Source organism: Micropterus dolomieu, linkage group LG03 (assembly GCF_021292245.1).
Source record: "Micropterus dolomieu isolate WLL.071019.BEF.003 ecotype Adirondacks linkage group LG03, ASM2129224v1, whole genome shotgun sequence".
NCBI classification, from domain to species: domain Eukaryota; kingdom Metazoa; phylum Chordata; class Actinopteri; order Centrarchiformes; family Centrarchidae; genus Micropterus; species Micropterus dolomieu.
This window is the reverse complement of record NC_060152.1, coordinates 13,989,565-14,013,382: the sequence shown is the minus strand read 5'-3', so window position 1 is coordinate 14,013,382 and position 23,818 is coordinate 13,989,565. Positions and strand designations below refer to the sequence as shown.

At 40.5% G+C, this 23,818-nt stretch overlaps 3 protein-coding genes across 9 annotated transcripts; all 3 read right to left on the bottom strand.

Annotated features, from left to right (window-relative positions):
- Positions 1-411: 411 nt before the first annotated feature.
- u2af2a (U2 small nuclear RNA auxiliary factor 2a) lies at positions 412-14,758 on the bottom strand. Of its 6 annotated transcripts, none has more exons than XM_046045914.1 (13): positions 14,130-14,757; positions 13,317-13,352; positions 13,050-13,191; positions 9,581-9,616; positions 9,192-9,295; positions 8,465-8,616; positions 8,247-8,363; positions 7,980-8,136; positions 7,779-7,858; positions 7,471-7,593; positions 5,410-5,496; positions 1,964-2,212; positions 412-1,847 (listed from the first exon to the last, which is right to left on the bottom strand). In XM_046045914.1, the coding sequence occupies exons 1-13, from the start codon at positions 14,176-14,178 to the stop codon at positions 1,713-1,715; spliced, it is 1,467 nt and encodes a 488-aa protein (XP_045901870.1). In that variant the 5' UTR covers positions 14,179-14,757; the 3' UTR covers positions 412-1,712. The 6 variants fall into 6 exon arrangements, with proteins under 6 accessions (XP_045901870.1, XP_045901871.1, XP_045901873.1 ...); XM_046045915.1 differs by having other exon boundaries at positions 7,998-8,136; XM_046045917.1 differs by lacking the exon at positions 9,581-9,616 and having other exon boundaries at positions 14,130-14,758.
- An 838-nt stretch (positions 14,759-15,596) lies between these two features.
- LOC123968889 (coiled-coil domain-containing protein 106-like) lies at positions 15,597-20,008 on the bottom strand. 2 transcript variants are annotated; one of them, XM_046045921.1, is made up of 9 exons: positions 19,923-20,008; positions 19,350-19,419; positions 19,154-19,252; positions 18,820-19,041; positions 18,640-18,696; positions 18,188-18,469; positions 17,886-18,053; positions 17,604-17,773; positions 15,597-17,469 (listed from the first exon to the last, which is right to left on the bottom strand). In XM_046045921.1, the coding sequence occupies exons 2-9, from the start codon at positions 19,417-19,419 to the stop codon at positions 17,398-17,400; spliced, it is 1,140 nt and encodes a 379-aa protein (XP_045901877.1). In that variant the 5' UTR covers positions 19,923-20,008; the 3' UTR covers positions 15,597-17,397. The 2 variants fall into 2 exon arrangements, with proteins under 2 accessions (XP_045901877.1, XP_045901876.1); XM_046045920.1 differs by having other exon boundaries at positions 15,597-17,773.
- A 1,744-nt stretch (positions 20,009-21,752) lies between these two features.
- LOC123968891 (C-Jun-amino-terminal kinase-interacting protein 4-like) lies at positions 21,753-23,789 on the bottom strand. The gene is made up of 4 exons (XM_046045922.1): positions 23,414-23,789; positions 23,230-23,328; positions 23,048-23,137; positions 21,753-22,911 (listed from the first exon to the last, which is right to left on the bottom strand). Exons 1-4 carry the CDS (start codon positions 23,547-23,549, stop codon positions 22,793-22,795), a joined length of 444 nt encoding a protein of 147 aa, XP_045901878.1. The 5' UTR covers positions 23,550-23,789; the 3' UTR covers positions 21,753-22,792.
- Positions 23,790-23,818: the final 29 nt, after the last annotated feature.

Sequence of the window (23,818 nt, the reverse complement as noted above, 5' to 3'; positions counted from 1 at the left end):
AGCAGTCTCAAGCCCTGTACAGTGTGAACATGTGGTCCTCAGAGAATCAAGGGCAGAAGATGAGGGAGATGAGAGAAAAGCAGTTTTTACATACGAATAGTTTCGTTTTAGTGAAAATCCCCCCCCGCCAACAAGTAACTAAACAATAAAATTTGAAATAATTGTGTTGAAATTAAGTTTGTTTATGGTAGCAAACCATCGGGAGGCTTTAATGAATATATAGAGGGCCGAAACCTCTGAAACAAGCCATTGCAGTATTAAGTTTACTGATTTTAGTGTAGACAAGATATCACGATTAATTCATCATTTTTTTTTAATAAATAGCCTAAATAACGCTGGCAGTTGACTGAACACAGAAGTCGTGTGGTTTTGGTTTCACTTTCACTCTGCAGTACAACACGAGTCGTGGGGTATTAGTCACGTGTTTATTTGGTCTTGTCAAAGAGGTGAGAAGTTGCACAAAGAAACAACCGGGCCCAACACACCTTACATCCCAAATCTGCTGGGAAAGGAAAATTGGTAATGAAAGGTAAAGTACAAGATTATGACATCTATGAACATACAGACATCAATGATAGAGTGGCAAGCCGAATTTCTTTTTCTAGCGAATTGACATGTAACAACATTAAGGCGTTTTGGTAAGGAAGAGATAAATCCCCAATTAAATGCCAATCTGTTCTCCAACATCTTCCTTTTGTTTATTTCCCTCTTGAATTAAATCAGGACTGAACTGCTGACACAAAACAATCTCACCTGTTAAAAGCTGTGCACAAAAGATGGACATGAAATAAAGTTACACAAAATAGAAAAGAAAATCAAACTAGCATAATTGAAAACGTTCTTTTCTGCTGTTCATGTTATTCTGCGGCCTGAATACAAGGTGATATTACAGCTCAAATCAGTGAAGCTACACACAGTATTGGAACAATTACAGTTAACATTCAGATAGAGTCCAATTAGACAACAGATTCTCTAACAATCGTCCTGAGGGGGGCAGTAGTCACATGAAAATGAAGGAACTTGAAGTAATGAGTCCAAACGGGGAAAAATCAAATCAAAAATGAGGACTCTCCTCTCGCCTTTCTAAAGGTGGTGGCAAAACTGAAGTGGATGTTACAGATACTGTATATCTACATTAGATGACCAAACAAAATGCCCTCATCTTCCTCTCCATCTGCCCCACATCTCCCTTTCACAAATGAACACTCCTGTTTTCTCCATCACTCTTCTCAATCACAATAGTCCAGTTAGTTCCCTACTCCAACATTTATGTACTTAAAACAGGCGACCTCCATTTAAATACAAACCTTAGAGAGTGGTACCCCCCTCCCACCCAAAATGACATCCATGTCTCACAAAGTATAAAAAAAATTGTTGACCCCACCCTGGACCTATTATTACACACATTTCTCAAAAATCTTTTGACCCCCCCACCCCCCCCCCCCCACCCCAGCTCCCTCTGTTACGGACTGTATATAAACCCTCCAGCTTTTTTCTCCTTTTCCAATTCAAAATATCTGTTTCAACTGCAGGACATTTCACTTAGATCTCAAAGTGGTATACAGGATATCACCAAAGTATTTGTCAAACGATTAATACTCTCAGATCTACCTGAAATGTTGTTCTACCAAATCAATCAGGGGGCTGATTTGGAAATGGACAGTACACGTTCCCACCCCCCTCCCCCACCCCCTCTTCTCTTCATGCCTCCTCTACCAGAAGTCCCGGCGATGATAAGCGTCTGGATCGCAGTATTTGGTAACCACCACCCTGTTGGCAAACTTCCTTCCTGTCAGACCCTGCATGGCCTTCTGGGAGTCAAAAACTGACATGAACTCCACAAAGATCTACGGGAGAGATAATAAAAATAACCATTACAATGATGACGGAGAACACTTTTCATGACATCTAACTCAAGGCAAATCAAATTTTGGATGATTGAATCAGATATAACAGGCCCTACCTTGCCAGTCCCAGGCACCTCCAGGCCGTCTACAGGTCGAGGAATCTCAATGCTCTTTACTTGGCCGTACTTGCTGCACTCATCCCTCACGTCCTCCACAATCTCCTCATATTCATCATCATCCAGCAGCTCCTCCGGTGCCACCATATTCATCAGACACAGCACCTCAGTAGGGAGGCCACCCATCTGAGTAACTGAGCTGTTAAGACCTGGAACCTGCAGTGTCACTGGGGTCTGGTTTATACTTGTCTGGAAGGATAGACAAAAAGGTTAGATCAGGGTTAATGGCATATTTTACAAGGCTCCAAGTATGATGACTAGTTGCAAGACACTGACAATGTCGTTCAGTGTAGACCTTATTAGCCAAAACAGTGAAGAAGAAAATCATTTTCATATACCATAATTTCCGGACTATAAGCCGCAACTTCCCCACGCTTTGAACCTTGCGGCTTAAACAATGACGCGGCTAATATGTGAATTTTTCCCGCTCTGATTTTTCCCGCTTTCAAAAAACACATTCTGTGCCGTGCTCAGTTTTTTGGCGGCATGAAGCTTTCATTAGACCAATAAAATTGCCGTACGGGTTAAGGTCAAACAACTTTTTTGTTTACTGTTTAGATTAAATCGAGTGCGCTCAAACTTCCCATAATTCTGATCACGGTAGTCATCTTGTCACCCTCATCATGGCAAAGACACGGAGAAATGCATATGATGCAGCTTTCAAGTTGAAGGCGATTGATCTGGCTGTTAGAAAAGGAAATAGAGCTGCTGCACGAGAGCTTGGTCTTAATGAGTCGATAAGACGTTGGAAACAGCAGCATGAGGAATTGACTCGGTGCAAAAAGACAACTAAAGCTTTCAGAGGGAAGAAAAGCAGATGGCCCAAACTAGAAAATGACCTCGAAGACTGGGTCAACACACAGAGAGTGCATACGGCCAAGGTGTTTCAACTGTGCAGATCCGACTGAAAGCCAAAACAATCGCCACCGCAATGAAGTGTGAGGATTTTAGAGGTGGACCATCGTGGTGTCTCAGATTTATGAGACGTAAAGGCCTGTCCATCAGGGTATGGACAACTCTGTGTCAGCAGCTCCCTCCCGACTACGAGGAAAAAGTTTCAAACTTCCACAAATTCACTGATGCAAAGATAGCGGAACATTCCATTGACCCGCATGACATCAATATGGATGAGGTTCCTCTGACGTTTGACCTGCCTCTCACTCGGACTGTCAACAGGAAAGGCGAATCATCCGTCACGCTGAAAACAACTGGGCATGAAAAAACGCACTTCACCTGTGTTCTGAGCTGCACGGCATCGGGAGAAAAGCTTCCACCGATGGTGATTTTTAAACGCACAATGATGCCAAAAGAAAAAATCCCAAGAGGAATTGCTGTGAAAGTCAACAAGAAAAGGATGGATGACGGAAAGCCTAATGCATGAATGGCATACGGAGCGTTACGGCAAGCGACCGGGAGGATTCTTTCACAGGAACAAGGCATTGCTCGTTTTGGACAGCATGAGGGCCCACATAACAGATTCGGTGAAAGAAGCCATCAAGAGGACAAACTCAATTCCAGCTGTGATTCCTGGGGGCACAACAAAGTACTTGCAGCCACTCGACATCATTGTCAATCGTGCATTTAAGGTGGCGCTCCGTGGTCAGTGGGAGGCTTGGATGATAAGTGGGGAGAAATCCTTCACTAAAACGGGCCGCATGCGAAGAGCAACTTATGGTCAAGTCTGCGAGTGGGTCCTGACAGCGTGGAGCATTGTCAAAAAATCCACTATCATCAACGGGTTTTGAAAGGCTGGACTGCTGCGTGTTGAAGAGGGCTCAGCGGGGGATTTACCTCCGGATGAAAGTGACGAGAGTGACAATGAAAATTATCCAATATCGGATGAAGCAATTCTGAGGCTATTCAACTTCGACACAGAAGGAGATGACTTCAGTGGTTTCAGTGCACAGGAGGAGGAAGATAGTGACCAATGACTTTCTTGGTAGGCTACTGTTTACTGCTTGATTTTTTGTTACAAGCTGTGTTTCGTTAAAGCCTGTGTAAAGTTCATTTGTTTCAATGTACCAGTAGGCACCTGCGGCTTATAGACATGTGCGGCTTATTTATGTTCAAAATAATATTTTTTTTTTAAAATTCAGTGGGTGCCGCTTATATTCTGGTGCGCTCAATAGTCTGGAAATTACGGTAATGAAGTAGCCAGGGCCTTCGCTATTTCTGGGTATATACAGGTATCCTGAAGTAAAATTCAATACCTTTTCAATATATTTCAAGACTGCCACGCCACTGTGAGCTGTAACAGGTTAAGTCAGCCACACACCTTTAAAAGGGGCATTGTGGGGTTTTTCAATGAATTTAGATATATTTATTTTTATTGCCTATATGTGACCAGGTTGTAACCTCACCTAAAAATTGGGGCATTCAACAACTTTAAGTTGCCTATAACAGCCTGTATAGGCCTAATGTTTTCTATGTGAAGTACTGAATTTCTGCGAAGATCCCTTGTCTTACACAGACTGACGTTTATGCGCACAACATTACCGCAAATCATGTGAAACAGTGTGACTTGTTGTTTTAGTTGGTTCAAACTAGATACTGTTGGCTTGCCTGCAGACACAGACCAGTTAATAACTACCTGACATAGCTGTTATTTATTTTCAGGCATAAATAGGGAAAGGGTATACTCTTGGTTGCAATTTGAAACATTCCTACTACAAGCCACTAAAAACTACACAATGCTCCTTTAACTTTTTTACTATAAATTCATTTTGAAACTGTAAAGCTAAACAATCTTTTTTGTGATAATTTTCATCAACTACTTGACCAATATAACAGAATTAAAATAGGCCAGAATGGCATATAACAGCGCACAGTAGATCCCTGCGCCTAAAGTTACACAGAATAATCACAATCGCTAAGCACTAACCATCTAGTGTTTTTTGCTATGCTATATAAATAAATACATTCACCCATACAATGTCTTTAGGCAAACAGGTTTTTCACATTTACAAAAATATCTACAAAATTTAATTATTTGTTAAATGGCGATTAAGACTTTAATGGCCTTAATTTTCACAAAATTGATTTTTTACCTTTTAAGACTTTTTAAGACCCTGTGGACACCCTGTATTTTTGCCACTTAAAAAATGCCTTAAAGTATTGGTTCACATAAATGACAACATTTTCTCATTTACATCCAGAAAGAAAAGTTTTTTTTGTAATTTAAGTTAAACAACCACTTTAAACTAATTTTTCAAAACAAGTTTTAATAAGTGCCTTTGTATCCAGATTCGTGCTGCTTTAGGCATTTATCTAAGACAGAACACGACAAACAGTGAAAGTGCCCAATGTGTCCATCTGTTTTTGTGAATCTAAAAGAGCATCCAGCTCCCACCACCCTGCTGTCATCTGTCCAGCCTTTGGACACTCACCAGAGTGGCGTTCTTGGATCCCACACTGGCTCTCTGCACCAGGAGTTTCTTGTCTCCCAGCTGCATGCCATTCAGCCCAGCAATAGCCTGTAATGATATTGAGGTTTGAAATTATACTTTCAGAAATATGTACAAATGTGGATATAATATAAAAATGTAGTATTTGGATAGTGTATTTATTTACAGTATCTCACAAAAGTGAGTACACCCCTCACATTTTTGTAAATATTTGATTATCTTTTCATGTGACAACACACTACTTTACGTTGTAGCAGAGTGTCATTTCCTGTGACACAATGTAAAGTAGTGAGTGTACAGCTTTTATAACAGCGTAAAATTGCTGTCCCCTCAAAGTAACACATCACACAGCCATTAATGTCTAAACCTCTGGCGACAAAAGTGAGTACACCCCTAAGTGAAAATGTCCAAATTGGGCCCAAAGTGTCAATATTCTGTGTGGCCACCATTATTGTCCAGCACTGCCTTAACCCTCTTGGGCATGGAGTTCACCAGAGCTTCACAGGTTGCCACTGGAGCCCTCTTCTACTCCTGTGACGACATCACAGAGCCCGTGGATGTTAGAGACCTTGCGCTCCTCCACCTTCCCCTTGAGGATGCCCCACAAATGCTTAATAGGGTTTAGGTCTGGAGAAACGCTTGGCCAGTCCATTACCATTACCCTCATCTTCTTTAGCAAGGTAGGGGTCGTCTTGGAGGTGTTTCGGGTTGTTATCATGTACTATCACAGTACATGTTGGCATTCATGGTTCCCCTAATGAACTGTAGCTCCCAGTGCCGGCAGCACTCATGCAGCCCCAGACCATGACAGTCCCACCACCGTGCTTTATTTTAGGTAAGACACACTTGTCTTTGTACTCCTCACCTGGTTGACGCCACACATGCTTGGCACCATCTGAACTAAGTTTATCTTGGTCTCATCAGACCACAGGACATGGTTCCAAAAATCCATGTCCTTAGTCTGCCCGTCTTCGGCAAACAGTTTGCAGGCTTTCTTGTGAATCATCTTTAGAAGAGGCTTCCTTCTGGGACAACAGCCATGCAGACAAATTTGATGCAGTGTGCGGCATATTTTCTGAGCACTGACAGGCTGACCCCACATACTTTGAACCTCTGCAGCAATGCTGGCACCACTCACATCTATTTCCCAAAGACAATGTCTGGTTATGACGCTGAGCGCGAGCATTCAACTTCTTTGGTCGACCTGTTCAGAGTGTAACCTGTCCTGCTGAACCGCTGTATGGTCTTGCCCACTGTGCTGCAGCTCAGTTTCAGAGTCTTGGCAATCTTCTTATAGCCTAGGCCATTTTTATGTAGAGCAACAATTTTTCAGATCCCCCGAGAGTTATTTGCCATGAGGTGCCATGTTGAACTTCCAGTGACCAGTATGAAGGAATGTGAGAGCGATAACACCAAATTTAACACACCTGCTCCCCATTCACACCTGAGACCTTGTAACTACTTTTATTGCTGCTGTGTAAAGGGAATACTGCTGGTAAAAAGCACATTTGTTTTAAATGTTTGCAAACCACATGTTATTGCACTTTTTAGTAGATAGTAGTACATTTAAATTACAAGTGCGCAATACACTACTTTAGAATTCAGTATTCAATTTTGCGAGTAAAAATGCGATTAATCGCAAGAAAATCATCCAATTAATCATGATTAAAAATCTTAATTGTTGCCCAGCACTACTTGTAACACTAATGAGTCACATGACACCGGGGAGGGAAAATTACTTGGGCCCAATTTTCATTTAGGGGTGTACTCACTTTTGTTGCCAGCGGTTTAGACATTAATGGCTGTGTGATGTGTTATTTTGAGGGGACAGCAAATTTACACTTTTATACAAGCTGTACACTCACTATTTTACATTGTAGCAAAGTGTCATTTCTTCAGTGTTGTCACATGAAAAGATATAATCAAATATTTACAAGAATGTGAGGGGTGTACTCACTTTTGTGAAATACTGTATGTCTGGTCAACACAAAAGGGAATAATAAATGTCCAGTACGCATCTTTTTTTCCTGTTGCATTGATTACCTGGTCATTAAGGTTGACATCAACATATTCACAAAAGGCATATCCTTTAGATAAGCCTGTGGCACTGTCCTTCACCAGGTTGAAAGCCTTCAGGGGGCCAAATGATGTCAACAACTCCTTCACCTGAGACACATAAGACAAGAGTCACAAAAACCTCAGTGTTTTCCAAACATTTGTCCTTCAATGTCTAAAGTGTCATAGAAATATGCATTATTTTATTAAACAGCGTATGAGCGGCATAGCACACGTCTGGTACATTAGCTGTAGCCCAGTTTGAAAGCAAAGTCGTTTCATGCAAAAATACTGACCTGGTCATCATTCAGGTAGTTGGGCAAGCCGCCAATGAAGAGCTTGTGAGCAGAGTCAGGCACCACAGTGGACACCACACCTATAAAGAGACACAAAGAAACCAGTAACGAACATAAACGAAAAAAGCACAGGGAGCAAGCTCCTGTAGATAAATTAATGATGACTTATGAATTATGCCACAAGTACTTAGAGTTAAAAACCATTAATTGTCTGTGTACCAGGCACATAGACACTGGGGTTCTCGCTCATGCCAGGCAGTGGCTGGTAATCATGGGGACGACGAATCTTGAGACTTTGGCCTTGAAAGATGATGCCATCAAAGGCCATGGCCTGTGTCGTTTCATCCACTGAACGAAACTACACAAAGAAAATTACAAATTAATCAAATTCAAAACTGCTCTTCAAACATGGCTGACTAGATACAGCCAGGGAGAACACATGGCATGTTTATGAGGGTATTATCTTACCTCAAGGAAGGCAAAATTCTTATCCTGGTTGATCTGTACTGCAAGGACAGGGTTTCCAGGGGCCTGAGTAAGACCACCCAAACGCATTTGGGCATTGAAGAAGTCCATCATTGACTCCTACACAGAAGAGGGTGGAGTTAGTAACAAGGATGAAATAGTGACATTATGTAATCGAACAGGATTATAACACTGGACCCAAATGCTGTCCTGTTCCTCACCTCTGTGATACCAAAGGGGATGTTGCCCACGTAGAGCCGGCGGGCCTGCCTGGTCATCTGGCTGCCCACTACAGGTACAGGGGTGGGAGTAACAGCCAGGCCATCTGGAGTCATGGTCGGCAGGAGGGCTGTGGCTGGGATCTGGCCTGCAGCTGGAAAGCAAAACCAAATACAGGAAACATTCAACAATCTAATTATATATATTTTCCCCCTAATGATACCGTAGCTCGATGGGTGCATTACTGATGTGCTGCAGTAAGGCACGGTTGCACCAACTCCTGTACTACAACATAGCGTAGCTTAGGGGTGAGGTGGGGGCGATATGGATGTAGAGATTTGGAAAGACCATTTCCACCAAGGGAGCTATCCCATCATGTCTCTGATATATATTCAGGGCAGGAATTGTAGAAAACCATGGCTGGATTCTCGTGTGATCTCATGATATTGGGATTTGAGCGCGACATCGCGAACCTAGCTAGGTAACGTGGGTTATTTGGGAAGCAGGATTGCTTACCACGGTCTCATGAGATGTGAGAGCCACAGCAATGCACCTCTAAGCTGGTTTGCCAACCGCCGCAGTAAGAGTGTCAAGAAAACATGGAGGACTGAAATTTTAAACTTTCAAAAATATCAGATTCGGAAAAATAACATACCGTGAGAGAAGATTTTGGTCATATCGCCCACCCCAAATGTAGGTAACAACAAATAAGACAAGAAAGACGGTTACCCTGCATGGCTTTGTACTGCATGGGGGTGATGTGTTCAAAACCAGGTGGAGGGACATCCCAGTACTTCTTCACCTTCTTCTTCTTCTCACGGTGTGGAGAACGGCTGTTGGGAGGAACAGAAGGTAAAATAAAAATTAATGTGTCACAGATCTCTCTCATTAACTCAGAATTACTAGATCCGATGATGGGTCATGTCTTCAAAAATATACTACAAAATCTAATTTATAAACTTATACACATGATCGTAAAGGGAATAGAAGGGACAGAAACTCCATCCAGGCAGACATTAACACAATGAGGCAGAAGTACACAGAATCAGAGGCAGGTCATTAAATTGCAGTAGTTGCAATAATGCAGAAACCGGCTTTGTGTTAGTTTGCTGTATTACCTTCCAGCATTGTCCTGGGGGAAGCTGGTTGGTGAGCTGAAATGACATTGGAAGGGTTTCACATTTCTCTCAAATCAACCATGACATTAACCAACATTTCGAATTCACCAAATACAAAAAGCTATCGGGAGCTGTGGCAATCTGTATTTCTAAAAGCGCAAAATCCTTTTGAGTTCAGAAGACAAACCAGCATTCGGTGACTCACAACTGACATGCAATACCATTTGTGAACAACTAATGATGCAATGAAAGCAGAAAGGATATCCTCAAAAACACACAGCAGCTGTAAAGGTCACTCACACTTGAGAGACTACCAGTAACTTGTTTTAAATTAGCACAGAGACAAGGAGCAAGTGTCAGGCCAGAGGTCACATTCACAACCAACATGTAGTAGAGAGTTGACAAGCTTCACAAAAGTCTATGTTAGAAATGATGTATTTAAGCAGTCGCTGAGGAGATGTGTGGGTTCAGACTAGGGCTGGACGATTTCACCAAAAATCTAAATCACGATTTATCAAACATTTCACCTCAATTACAATTATTTTGTTGGGGTATTTTGCCCTCATAGTTCCGACAAGGTTTTTACTGTAAATATGCTCAACTATTAAAGCTGGGTTTATTTATTCACAGAAGGGCTGTCCCCGACTAAGGATTTACATATTCGAATCAGAATCGTAAAGTTCTGCCTACAGTTGACTGATAGTCGAATCATGTGTGTGTTTTTGTGCGCACAAAAACCGGAGAAGCTGCAGTCTCTTTTCTCTCAACTTACACTGTAAATTTCCAGCTAAACTGAGGCTTTTTGAAGACCCTTTTCTCTCTCTCTCTCACGCCTGTCATTCACCGGTCTTCTGCACAGTTTTATGTGTATTACTGCTGCCGACAACTGCTTGCACGTCGTGGTTCCCCGCGGGTCTATTTCAAGTAGCTGGCTATTTAAAAACGATAAGATATTCTTTGTGTGGTTCATCAACGGTGTTAATTGTCCGAAAGTCCCATGAGGTGCGGACAACTCGGCACAACACCATGAAGCCGGGGCTCGGTTTCTTCAGCAAGCGTTCCTCCACTGCCACCGCACACATACACGCTACGCTTACACAAGCACACTAATGACCCAGGATTAGGGTTGCAATTTTGGATTTATTCACACACTTCAAAAACATTTATTGAAAGTTTTATTATTTTTACATATTTATTTACAGCATTAAACGTTGAAATGTATATTGTAATAGGCTGTATATTAACTTATTGAGAGAAAACTGGTAGTTCTATGTAAAATCAGACGTTGAGCACCCCTATATAGCCTAAATGGCGTGATCCTTGTTTCACTGCAATGCTTCAACTGTGCGATTGACAGTCGAATCAGGCTCCGCCCATCGAAGTGTCGAATCTTCTACGATTGGGGGTCAGCACTAATTCACAGATTTCACAAATCCATTATCTTCGTGTTAATTAATAAGGTATGGTTTAAGTGCACATTACAGACATATTTCCCCATATATTCGGTGCATTGCCACTGCTGAATTATGACCGCTGCTACTAAACTTTCACTCAATTTAATATCAATGCGGAACAAATTATTTTCACCCGCACACTGTGTGAGCACGGTTGAACACGTATTGCTAGCTTCCTCTTCTCATTCAAAGGACATCTACACGCCAGGTGCTGTTATAAGAGCAGCAGAGTTAGGTCTTTCAACTGCAATGAAATGTGTGTGCATTGCGTGTGAGTGGACGAGGGAATGAGAGAGAGAGAGCGGCAGAAAGTGATGCTGAAAGCGGGCGAGTAATAAGTCAGTCTGGCAGTAAATGTACAGTGTAGTTCACAGTGTGTACGTTATTAAAAGTCTGTCTGTTGTTTCCACAACTGCTAGAAAGTGAAGGCAGTAAGCGTAAGCTAACATCTCCCTGTGCTTCAGACTCCGGTCTGAAGGCTGAGCAGGACTGGACAAGGCGGAGTCACGTGACTAAACATGCGGTGTTTCAAGGGTAAAGTACATGAACACACACACACACACACACACACTATTACCGGGGTTAAATAAGCGACATGGGGAAATTACTTCGGTTAGAGGCTCTGATTTTCGGTTTTGATTACTTTTCAAATTGTCCAGCCCTAGTTCAAACTGTTAAAATCAGCCCAATACAAACGTAATCCATAGATTTTACTATCAATACCAGATTTACCGAAAAGCACATTTTTCTAAACGACAACATCCTCACATTTCTATGTCCAAAAAGACATACAGGTATGATAGGTCCTAAATAGAGCATGTTTCCCTAACAACAGACAGGCTTGTCACCTTTTAGGTGATATCAATGGTGATGTCAGTGTCCTGAAAAGAACTTTCACCGGTATGAATTAAATTTCCCGCAGCCATAGGCCTGAACAGACTATCAAACAGTGCTGCTTAGGCTCATTATGAGACAATCGCCGAATACTGCATGGATCAAAGACATCTGATGTTATGCGACACCAGAGTGAATATGCAAAGAATCTAAAATGACAAAGGAATTATTCTCACAGGAGTTCTATTAATACCAGTCTGTGGGATTTTTAAAAAAATTCTATGATGGACCTGAAATTCTTCATAAAACCATTTGTAACTTAGATGATATTCAATGTTAAAATGTAAAGAATATAAAAGAGGTTGTTGCAGCAGCTGATGCTTTGTGTATACAAAACTATTTCCCATGTGCTTGAAGCAAAATTACTACAATGTCACTGGCACCTGTGAAAGAGGGCTTCAGGGACAGAACAAAAATAGCATCATTCAAAATAGACTATATTAAAGTCAAATTGTTAGTGGAAGAATATTTCATGAGCTAAAGTGTAGTCATTTTTTATTGGCTTAATTCAGGGAGCCCAACTAGCTCATTGTAAGCCAGTGCAAATAAACTTTACAGTCACAACTTGGAATTGGTATCGCTGCCCAGAATGGCATTTGCCAGTGTTACCGAGATACGGTTGAATGGAGGGATGATATGCCTCAATATTTTGTAGGGCGTTATTTTTATTTTTTTTTAAAGTCAAATATATTTTCTGTGTGCATTTGCTTGAGTTTGGAATTTAAAGTCGCCTACAATACAGTAGGCGACTGATAAAAAGCCAAGACCAAGTTGATGGTGTAAATACATCATGCCAATGTGGCAAAACTGCATCTGTGTGTGCACATTTGACACATGACTGAAATCAAAATGAGTGTGCACGCCCATGTACATATGAGAAACCCATTTGCTCTGAGGCATATGTTGAACTAACAGTGAAAGAGCTTTGGAAATGGAAAATTGCTCCTGTTATATAAGTATAATGGTCAATACCATTATAAGCGGTGGCATAGGCTTGATAGAACACTGAATTCTTACCCAGTGATAATTACATTAGATGCAAAGCCAGTAGAGGGGTTTATATGATGTGATTTTCACAGCTTACAGGTTCAGGTGTAGTTGTATAAAAAAAAAGTACTCACCTGCGTCTGTGTCTGCGCTCCTTACTGTCCCCACGACGGTCCCTACTACGTCTATCCCTGTCTCTGCTCCTCCTTTTCCTCTCTCTGCTACGGCTGCGGGAGGAGGACCGGCGGTGGTGGCGGTTCTCTTTGTCCCTTTCAGCTGCAGGAATTGTGTGTGTATTAACTTACAGAACGGTGTATAAATGTAATACACAGCTAGCCAGTGGAACAATGAAAACATGGCAATTCATAGATACTGATAATTGTCAAGGGAAAAGTACTCACAGCTTACATCTGAAAGACTCTGGTAAAATAACTGACCTTAGATGGAAATTAGACAAGCAATAAGCAACACCACCGAGTATGAATCTGTCCAACACACCTGGTAACACTAAAGCTGTTATCAGTTTTATAAACACAGCTTTTAAGGATGTGATATGTTAAATAGTAACCAACCAATGAAAAGTATTCATTTAAAATACAAAATGAGACAAAAAGGGTGTATGTAGTTTGAAGTTTTGTTCAACGTGCCACAATGTGTAACGTTTAGGTTAATTTAGCCAGCTCATAGACAAACGGGTTCAGCGTACTGAGTGTAAATGTAAATCTGGGTTAAATGGAGCTCAATGTAGGATAAAGGTAGTGGCTGTGGTGTTATCGGTTTGGTATCACAAAACTGAAGGCAAGTAACAGGTAACGTTAAACCGCACTGGAAATGTTCACTGTACGCAACAACTGCAAAGAATGAAGCAGCTGGTACAGGCAGCAGGGCTACCATGATATAGACTGGCCCTGCCTTACAGAAACAATGCTAGTTAGCCGTATACAGTTGAGCCAGCTACCGACATATGGCTACTACACAAACTTAATATCATGTAACATTAGCCACAATCTGTTCGACAGGATTGTCTAACGACCACTGGTAGTCTACAACTACGTCTTATTCTCAGTGGTTCTGGACTGTGAGCTAACAATTTAGCTTACAATGTTCCAGCAAATAGACACATCCATGGTTGGCTACAATGATGGCGGAAATTCCAATCAAAAGCACAGTACCACTAACGTTTTCAATTGCTAATGTGCAACCGGTTAATTTACCTTGTTTGTTTTCAGAGAGCTGTCTTTCGAATTCGTCGAAGTCCGACATCTCTGTGAGTTGAAGGCTGCGAAGTTACGCGTTCAGCGACTGCGTTGTTCAGTTGGTGATGGCTAGCTTAAGCTAGCAACAAAGTGAACAACACTTAAAAAAAAAACAAAAAACAAGCGCCTCGTTGACGTTAGCTCAATTAAGGTTGCTTCAACTAGCACCCTCGTTAACAAAATAACTACCAAAAATAGTTAACCAGCACACACATTAGCGGTGTGGTATATATTTATAACGTAACAGACAAAATCATTGAGAAAGAAAACGTGTTCGCATGGGTTAGCCTGCTACTGTTAGCTAACTAGCTTGTAGCAAAGTCCAGAAGAATGGGCCTGCTGCTCCAGACGCTGGTGTGGACGCTAGTTAGCGAACTAGCTACAACGAAAGCCGAATGAATGAGGCTGTATTCAAAGCCAAAAGCAAATCCCACGGGGTCACTGGCCAACGAGGCGCAGTTGTTTGACTTTATAGGTCAAATATACACGCTTTCAAATGCTTTAAGCCAAGTGAAAACAAGAAAGATTTCGGTATGCCCGCTTTTTTGCTCCGTCTCCCAGGCACCCCGTGACACCGGAAGTTGATGAATGACAAGTTTCCGGTGAGTGAAAAAGACGTTTGAACGCCACACTGCTCAAATCACACTGAAGAAAAATCAGGTTTCCATTATTGCCCTTACTTATTCTTTTCCGAATAAAGTTTGAGTCTTATCTGCTAACTAGAGATGCAGCGATTAATCCATTTGTTGCCAACTATTAAATTAAATTAAACAGATTAATCGATTACTTAAATTAAATTATTTGACAACTATTTTGATAATTTATTAATTGTTTGAGTAGTTTTTCAAAATTCTCTGATTTCAGCTTCTTAAATGTGAATATTTCCTGGTTTCTTTGCTCGTCCATGCCCATGTTTGGGTCGTGGACAAAAGGAGACATGTCAGAGAGGATGTCATCTTTGGCTTTGGGAAACACTGATCAATATTTTCCACCATTTTCTGACATTTTATAGACCAAACAACTAATCGATTAATCAAGAAAATAATCAGCAGATTAATCGACAATGAAAATAATCTTTAGGTATGTTGTCTAAAGTGGGACTAACTTTTTATTTTTCAGGTAGCCAGTTTCAAGTCTTAAGAAGTCATGACTATTTGTCAGATTTATTTCAATCTAAAAATGCTGGGCTTATCAAATTAACTAAAATATTCACAAACTCTTTGATCATATTCAGTTTTTTCCTCTAATACACTTTCCTCCAAGTATAGCATTCTGACTACATTGTTTATCTGGAGGAAGTGGAAAGTATAAGGTAATTAAAATAAATCCATTTGTAAGAGAAGAAAGAATTGTACATAGTTGTATGTATGCACACTTCCCCACAGACAAGTTAAATTATACTACAAAAATCAGTTAACACTTTACTTGAAGTCCCCAATGATAATCATTTCTTTAATGTTGGACTTTACGGATTAATAAATCTCAATTTTGTGAGAAATCAAATGCCTTAATGACATTTGAGTCTTACTATACATTTGGTGAATGATAGGCTTTGTTTCAGTGAGATACACATTTCACTCAGTACACATAAATGTGAGACATAAAAATGAGAACAAATTACTGTATTATATGCACCCTGGTATGATTTAGCAAGTTTGCACTGCACCTTACACTGCTTGCTTTATATCCATACAAACAATCAGACAGTGAAAAACGCATAACTTCCACTGATTTAAGTACCTATCTCTCTTTTGTTTTAGGACAGGGATAATTGAGATATGAAAATTTAAGCCAAGAGTCCCTGTATTTCACTGTAAGCTAATCTGTTTAATTCCAAGAGATCTTATCATGTCACTGTACTTGTATAAACATCACACATTGTCATACAATACAGTCAACCTGGCTGCTTCTTTGAAAATTTCATATTTTGACAAGATCTCTACAAACTAGCTGCTTTCGCTGATGCTGTAACTCACACTGCAAAACTGTTGTGATTAATGTCCACAATTTTTCACACAGAACCAAACTTTACACAATGTTACAAATAGCTAGTATAGTAAATGCTTTGTACTGTATTTTACAAAAGGTATTGTTGTCACAAAAGCATTACAACAGCCTCAATACCAGAACTATAAGTAGTTACATTTACTGTATTTTAGTGCAGATCATTTACAAAAAGGGGTTGGTAAACCCTTTGTGGGTACAACAGATTAATGCAAAATAAAACAGTATTGTTAAAACTGGGCCCAAGACCAACATGTGTTATTATTATGAGTCAAACACAATGTCACGAACATATTTGTGTATATGATTGTTAACTAAAAACAAGTGGCTCTTGTTGCCAGAAGTTACTGTTAAAACTGAATTTGCCACATAATGTTGGACTATAGTCAGTTCATGATCACCTCTGTTTCCTTCTCTTTAGCCAGAATAAATGGAAAAGAGAAGAGAACGCAAACTGACTCCCAAGATTCTAATTCAGTGGGTGTTCAGGGAGTGACCTAAATGTCTTGTGAGGAAATCACAAAATTGCATTAAGGCAAGTAAAATTGGTTGAGGATATAATGGCAGTATCAAACACTAAAACAAAGACACACAGAACAATATAAACAAAAGTAAATGATTATTTCATAAAATCATGGCGTACTTCTACAAAATCTATGGGGTGCATCATAATTTTAACATACAGAGACATTATGATTGAAAACTACTATATTTTTATGATTGTGTCAAAATTGCATGAAAAAAGTGATAAAAAATGCTGTTAATAAATCATTTAGACTGTCAGGAACAGACTGATCTAGACAATCAATTAATAAACTACTGGCCTCGAACTGATCCAGATGTTCAAGAAACAAAAGGTCTGTGTGTCTCTCCAAACCTCAGGTCTGAAACATGAATGAGCTAAGTTGATTAACACTCATTTAAGTACTAAAGAAAAGCAATACCCTCTATAACAGTAAAGACATATTCTCGTTCACAAATTCTGAATCACACAGACATGCCAGAAACGGACATTCCTGTACAATCATATTGATAATAAAAGTGAGATGTGGAAAGTTCTTTTGTTTGAAAAGCAAAGGATGTCAGCTGCAGTTTACAGTTCACATGGCCATATCCAGGATTCTGAGATAGCAAAATAATTCCTCATGCTTCTGGACATCTCTGAGCCTCAGGGGTGAGCTGGCTTGCTGCAGCAGAACCCAACTGCCTCTGCTGTCCTCACTTAACCACCAACTCCACTGTTTTCCAGAGACACTTCACATTTCCTCTGTCTTTTTCCCCTCAGTGTCTGAACCTGTAGGAGATAGGCAGGAGCAAATTATTCTTCTTCAAGGCCTGCACCCTACTGAGTGTCTCCTCATCCAGGGCAGTGTAGCAGCGCCGGGCATAGTCCAGCAGCTTCTCCTTGGATGGGTCAAACTCACCCACCTCTGCCACCTTCTCTGGGGCCACTAGTAGTAGCTCAGCAATGGGTGTGGTAGAAGCCACCGTGTTGCGGTCCACACCATGGATCTGGAAGGCCTTGGACATATTTTTCAGACGCTGGTATGTAAGTAAGATCTTCTTGTAGCGAAACAGCACTCCAGCAGCATCTTTCACTTAAGAAAAAGAATGTACAGGAGTTAACTACAACAGTCTTGTGACAGCCTATGGGTAAGCAATAAAACTGAATTTTTGAGCTTTGCAGGATCTTTCTTGTCGTTTCCTTACCTCTCTGTCGCTCTCTAGGGGGGCGGAAGACCCGTCTTCTCTTTAATTGGTGTCTGTTGCCGTTAATGGTATCTGACATAACATCTTCCCCTGATATCATTTCCTCCTCGTCCAGGTAAACGTCCTGTTCCAAGTACTCATCAGATTCTCCCAAGAGTGAAAGCGAATCTGATGAGAACACAAAAAAATCCTCAACAAAGTCTAATAGATAAAAGTCACAAACATCTTTTTTAAAAATGTATTTTCCCTCCAAAATACTAGCTCAGTTAACGTGATGGAAAGCTTTGTGCCACTTGTATTACCTGGACCTACGTTGCTATGTCCACTCATGTCATTTATGGATGACCTTGTAGCACTGCTGCTGTTGCAGCTGCTGCCACTAGCTGTGGTACTGGGAGTACTGTGGCTATGGCCTTGCAAGAGGGCCTGGGACTGTGTAGAGTTGAACAAAGCATTAATAGAGGCAAGTTGATTGGTAAGTGGACTGGAGACATGGTTTTTGGAAGGCACTATGGTTGGAGGACCAGGCCTTCGTTGGATAAACGGACGTGAGGTGAAATGCTGTGAGTCCGTCTTCTGTTGCTCTATGAAGAGAAGACAGCCATAATAACTGAGAATCTGCAGTCTAAGATTAATTACATTTATATAATACAGTATGAACATAATAAGCAACATGCCACACTTATGCACAACTATATTTAACCATGACTGCTTTTTTAATTTAGCATTAAAGTACATAATTCTTTGTTTTTACCAGCAGGCCGATTTTCCTCTCTTCTTGCCCTCCAGTTAAATCGTCTAGATTCATAACCTACAGAGAAACAAATACCAAGAGTTAAGAATTAGTTTCCCAGCATTATAAAAGCTCTGTTTCTAATCAACTTGTACTATGATTCTTGTTGGTTATCATCTCACACCTCTCCTCTGTTCTCACCGTTACTGTACTGGCTCTGACTCTGCTCCTGTCCCTGGCTCTTTGTGGAAAAGATGAAGCGGTCCAGCTGGCAACGAAGAAAGTCCCTCTCCTCTTCCAAGTCTTCAATTCTTTTCTGCAGCCAGGAGTTTTTCTCCAGAGAGATCTGCAGCTGGGTCCGCAGGTTGGTGATCACCATGTATGAGTTGTTGACTGGAGAGGGGCCAGCGGATGGGGGTGACTCTGAGGAGGACAGACAGGATAGTTTGAGAAATCATAATATTTTAATGTATTGTATATATATCAACATGATAGAGATAACAGTGAATTTTATAGCATTGATTCTGACATTCACCTTCAAAATTTTGATCACTCTGGTTGAAAAACCCTTGCTGCTCAAAGTTGTTCTCTTCATAGGGGATGGCAATTTCATAGGCATCCTCATTTTTTGGAGCTGAGCAGGAGAAAATACGCACAGAATTAATTATAATGCCAGAACTAAAGGCAAGAAGGCAGAAAATCATATTTATTTGCTGTTTTTAAACCATTACTCTGCAGGTGGAGTGAGCCTGCGTGGCTCTTGGATGTGGAGGCAGCATCAGTCCTGTTTCCGTCCTCCATCTGAAACACCAGACAAAGTGGAGAATGTTTGATTAGTTTAAAGTATTAAGGAAATGTTGCTAGCCTATGCAGAGTAACTGGCTGGGGCATTTCACACTAATGCACTGCACACATGGCATCGTAACATAAATATAGTGCTTAAAATCACATTTATTCACGGAAGGTACAGTTCAGTTTCGTGTTTTATGCAAGCTCAGACAGCCAGTAACCCAAAGCTACTTTAATTATATACCTTTATGGTCATGCACGTATAAACCGAAACAGTAAAACTAAATGTATTACTCAAATACAGGTTTGTAGCGGCCAGGTAATGTGTTCACAATGTGGAAGCGAGTTAACGCTAGCTCCGCACTACGTTAGCCTTGCACAACGTTAGCAAGAATTTAGCTACGAATATAAACTTACAATTCCATAATTTCTGTACACTTCAGTGTTTATTTCCGTCATTCAGACATACTAGAATTTCCATGCTACCAATATATTGTGCAGAAATTGGTACATACCACTTTACGTTTGTAATAACTTAATCGTGCACATGTAATAAGACGTTATTACTCAGTCATATCTCCATTCACGGGTTCGTCTGCTAGCTAACAAGCTAACAATAACAATTATCGCTTTTTTATTTTTTCAACAGCCTCCTGCGTCATTTCCGGAAAGTTAAGGGTACTGATCGAAAAAGTAAAGTGAAAAGGCTTTGTTAGTAAAGTTTATTTTAGCTTATGACAGTGTTTAAAGCGGCGAGACTTTTAAAATATAATAATAATAATAATAATAATATATGTACCAAATAATTGTATATGCAGTAAAGTTAGTGTAAAGTACGTAAGATGTCTATGAAGATTCTCAGTCATCCAGGTCATAGTTATCCAACGAAGGTTAAAATCAAGGGCAACTGGACTTGGTCAACCAAGTCCAGTTGCCCTTGATTTTAACCTTCGTTGGAAGTACATAAGGTTGAAGTGCTTAGTAAATACTTTAGTAGCTTATATAAGGTAATACTATAATACTATAATAAAAAATAATACTATAATAGTAATAGTATTATAAATTAATTCTGTGACAAAATGTGCTCCGAAATTTCCATGTTCATCAATGACAACTTTATTGTTAGCTAGTAAGACAGGTGGAGCAGGTGACGAGGTGTCAGGTTTCAGTGTTGACTGGTGGCTCTGTAGAGTCAAAAGCACGTTACAACTGTTAAATACTCAGCAATCAAGTAACGTACCGGTAAGTGTTTGCGATTTAGTTTTTTCGTTAAAATGTGTAGGCTAATAATGTATAATGTGTGACTTTGTCCTTGGTTTGCCTGTAAAATAAGTCTCTGACAGGTGTGGCACTTGTTTTGACTGTAAATGCATGGGGTGGTGTAAAACGTGTAACGTTAAGCCATAAACAAAAGCCAGTACTGTAAATATCCTTTTCAAGTTGCTGTTGTTTTAAAATTACGTTATTTGAGTATAGAGGAAACATTACTGGCCCATATAGCTGATTAGTTGGTAAATAATTATGAAATAATATTTGTATTTTTTTTCATTTGAGTCAGAAGATATATATGAGGAAGGCTACATTTCCATATGACATCATCCACTCTGTTTTTCAGTGCAGCCATGGCACGTAAATATGACGGCGTGTCTCACTGTAGGCTGGCCCTGGCATTTGCTGTGCTGATGGACCTGTTGGGTGCGATATCCCTGCTGCTGGGGGTCTTTGCTCAACTAGAGATCAAAGGGAGAGACTTTGGGGATCTGCTGGTGTACACAGGAGTCCTGCTGGTGCTACTGTCCATGGCAGGCTGGGTCATGTGGTACAGTGGCAATATTGAGGGTCTGACCTCCAAAAAGGAGTTGAGGGGGGCTATGGGTGGAGCTGTGGATCGCCTTGCCAGCTCCCTTAGCCGCAGGATACGGATCCCCAGGACAGACGGCAGCCCAACATAGTTGTGTGGACTCCACAGATACCAACGAGTAACTTAGACTGACATGAAGGGCTGTCCTTATCCAGGAAACAGCCAAACTGCCTGAGGCAAAGGAGTGTTGGTTGTCATTCTCTTCATAAACACTTCTCTTGTGGATTTCACAAACACCTCTTTCACACGAACAAACTGCCAGTATCAATCGTGTTTTCATAAGAACAAAGAATTTCCTCTCAGCTTAAGAGGTTATATGTGGACTACACCCAGGATTGTAATTTAAGACACTTCTATAGATTACAATATATGAATATTAAAAATATAAATCCGCAGTATTATTTTGTTGCTTTTCTCTGGAGTAATTCATTCATCTCTTGCCTTAACTGCTACAGAAATACTACTCAGAATGAAATATTTGATATTTGATTTAAATGAAATTTTTTAATAATAATATTTGTACATGGTTGAGTCAGAACAAATAATCAAGTTTTAATTTTCTTTCCAAGAAGGATATGGAGCTGCTATGATCATAAACGTGTGCACAAACTTGGAATTGCACATAAATACTGCAAAGGACACAGATGTTCTCTCCCTTATTTAACAAAAGATACTGAAATCAAATTAAAACAAATCAAATGAAGACATTAAAGAAATAACTGAGAAAATAAATAATTTCAAAGGACAAGCACTGACATTGTTCATTTAAAAGATGAGATCACATATTTTTATAAAGACACAGTTAAAATGTGCAGTTATTTGTAATCACATCACATCTAATGTGGACGGGTAGAATTGTAAAATAAATTCTCACACACACACACACACACACACACACACACACACACACACACACACACACAATCAAAAGACAACCCAAATCCACTGCAGCATCAGGAAATAAGAATGATTGTCTTTACGCTGAGAGAAGACCCGTTTCCAGTTCACAGTTAACAAAGTATGTACACAGTAACTTCAAGAGCAGCCACATTAAGTTAAGCACTTTATGATCAAAAGATGTATGACAGGAGGACCCCGGTGCCCACTTGGTTGCATGAAGATTGTTGTTGTTTAAGAACATGCAGAATCCCCCAACAGATGTCTGGTAGAAAAATGTATCACAGAGCTGTAAGTCAGGGAAACTGAATGCAATGTCAGTTCAAAGGTAAAAATGGGCTATTAACAATCAGACAGCAACATTACTGACCAACATAACAGAAAAGATATAAAATCAGATGAAGATCAACAGTAAGGTATTACCATCCATGACAAAGGACATAAACAAGAATAGTAAGGACAGTGGGTATCATGTGATTTTAGAGGATCATTTTTATTGCTTCCACATTGAGTCGTTGGCTCATTAAGTTCCTTGAAAGCACCAATGTTGTGTCTAGATGGTATACAGTATATGTCTGCTCCATCTGTATCTCATGCTGAAAGGGCAGGACAGGGAGGTGGGCAATGTCAGAGGGCTGGGCTGGGCACAGAGGGGGTGGGATTCTGCCAGATGATCATGTGACTGCGTTCAGACCGCTGAGGTGTAACTTGGGACAATTCAACTGATCCATCACTGGCGTCATCTCCTGAAAAAGTGGACGGCTCAGTTAGGCATTTAATAGACACAGCACTGATTAAACGGTAAATGACTGCAACGCTGATCAAATACATCTGACAATTTCAAACAATTTGACATCACAATTGTGTGATCCTTCCACTCACCAATTCGGAAGTTGATGTAGCCCTCTCCTCCACTGAGAATAAGCTGAGAGGTAGTGACAGTGCTGCTGCCAGGAGAGGTGATCAAACAACCTGTGGAGCAAAGATGATTACATAATCAGTAAAAGACAAATACAGCAAGCAAGTGAAGCAAGCATGTAGCTTAAAGACCATCAGATTCTTACCAGGTGCAGCAACAATGAACCGCACAGCTTGTCTATGTCCATGGTAACACAGCTGGGCTGATGCAATGGAGCAATATGGGATAGAAACGTCCTCTGATGCTGTAGACGGTCATTAATATAGTAAATACTAAACAGAGCTAATTTCTGACTTATGTACTTATATCTTCAGTCGAAATAAACTCACTTATAGATAATGGGATGGAGAAAATGGCACCACCCCCTGTGCCCACCCACAGGCGGCCAGAGATGACTGCGAGAGACGAGATCTGGAGAGGTGAGAGTATCAGGAAAGCTTGGCCTACAAAGGGAGACAGAAACATGTTTGCTGAGCTGCTGGAAAGAGATTTAACTCAGTTGCCTGACCCAAAACAATCAAGCTATGGCATAAACACGGCCAATAATAAATCCTACATTTGTAGTCCATTGACTGATGCTTTATTCGCCGGGGAGGAAGACCTTTTGTCAGTTTGATTATGAAATGCTGCCACACCAATCACAGAGAAACTTGCACATACTGTTAAAAACCGTAAAAGCCGCTGTTTAACATGAAAAAACACAAACCAAAAGGAAGTATTGACAAAAAGACTTC

Excerpts from the sequence above, each read along its gene's own strand:
- LOC123968891 (XM_046045922.1), bottom strand. The coding sequence starts at position 23,549 with ATGTTTCTGTCTCCCTTTGTAGGCCAAGCTTTCCTGATACTCTCACCT. Across the intron at positions 23,138-23,229 it reads GTTCATTGTTGCTGCACCTG|GTTGTTTGATCACCTCTCCT; the intron begins GTAAGAATCTGA and ends TTTGCTCCACAG. Across the intron at positions 22,912-23,047 it reads CTACATCAACTTCCGAATTG|GAGATGACGCCAGTGATGGA; the intron begins GTGAGTGGAAGG and ends CCACTTTTTCAG.
- u2af2a (XM_046045914.1), bottom strand. The coding sequence starts at position 14,178 with ATGTCGGACTTCGACGAATTCGAAAGACAGCTCTCTGAAAACAAACAA. Across the intron at positions 9,296-9,580 it reads CCCCAGGACAATGCTGGAAG|CCGTTCTCCACACCGTGAGA; the intron begins GTAATACAGCAA and ends TCCTCCCAACAG. Across the intron at positions 5,497-7,470 it reads ATGTCAACCTTAATGACCAG|GCTATTGCTGGGCTGAATGG; the intron begins GTAATCAATGCA and ends ATATCATTACAG.
- LOC123968889 (XM_046045920.1), bottom strand. The coding sequence starts at position 19,419 with ATGGAGGACGGAAACAGGACTGATGCTGCCTCCACATCCAAGAGCCAC. Across the intron at positions 18,470-18,639 it reads AGAGGAAAATCGGCCTGCTG|AGCAACAGAAGACGGACTCA; the intron begins GTAAAAACAAAG and ends TTCTCTTCATAG. Across the intron at positions 18,054-18,187 it reads ACATAGCAACGTAGGTCCAG|ATTCGCTTTCACTCTTGGGA; the intron begins GTAATACAAGTG and ends TGTTCTCATCAG.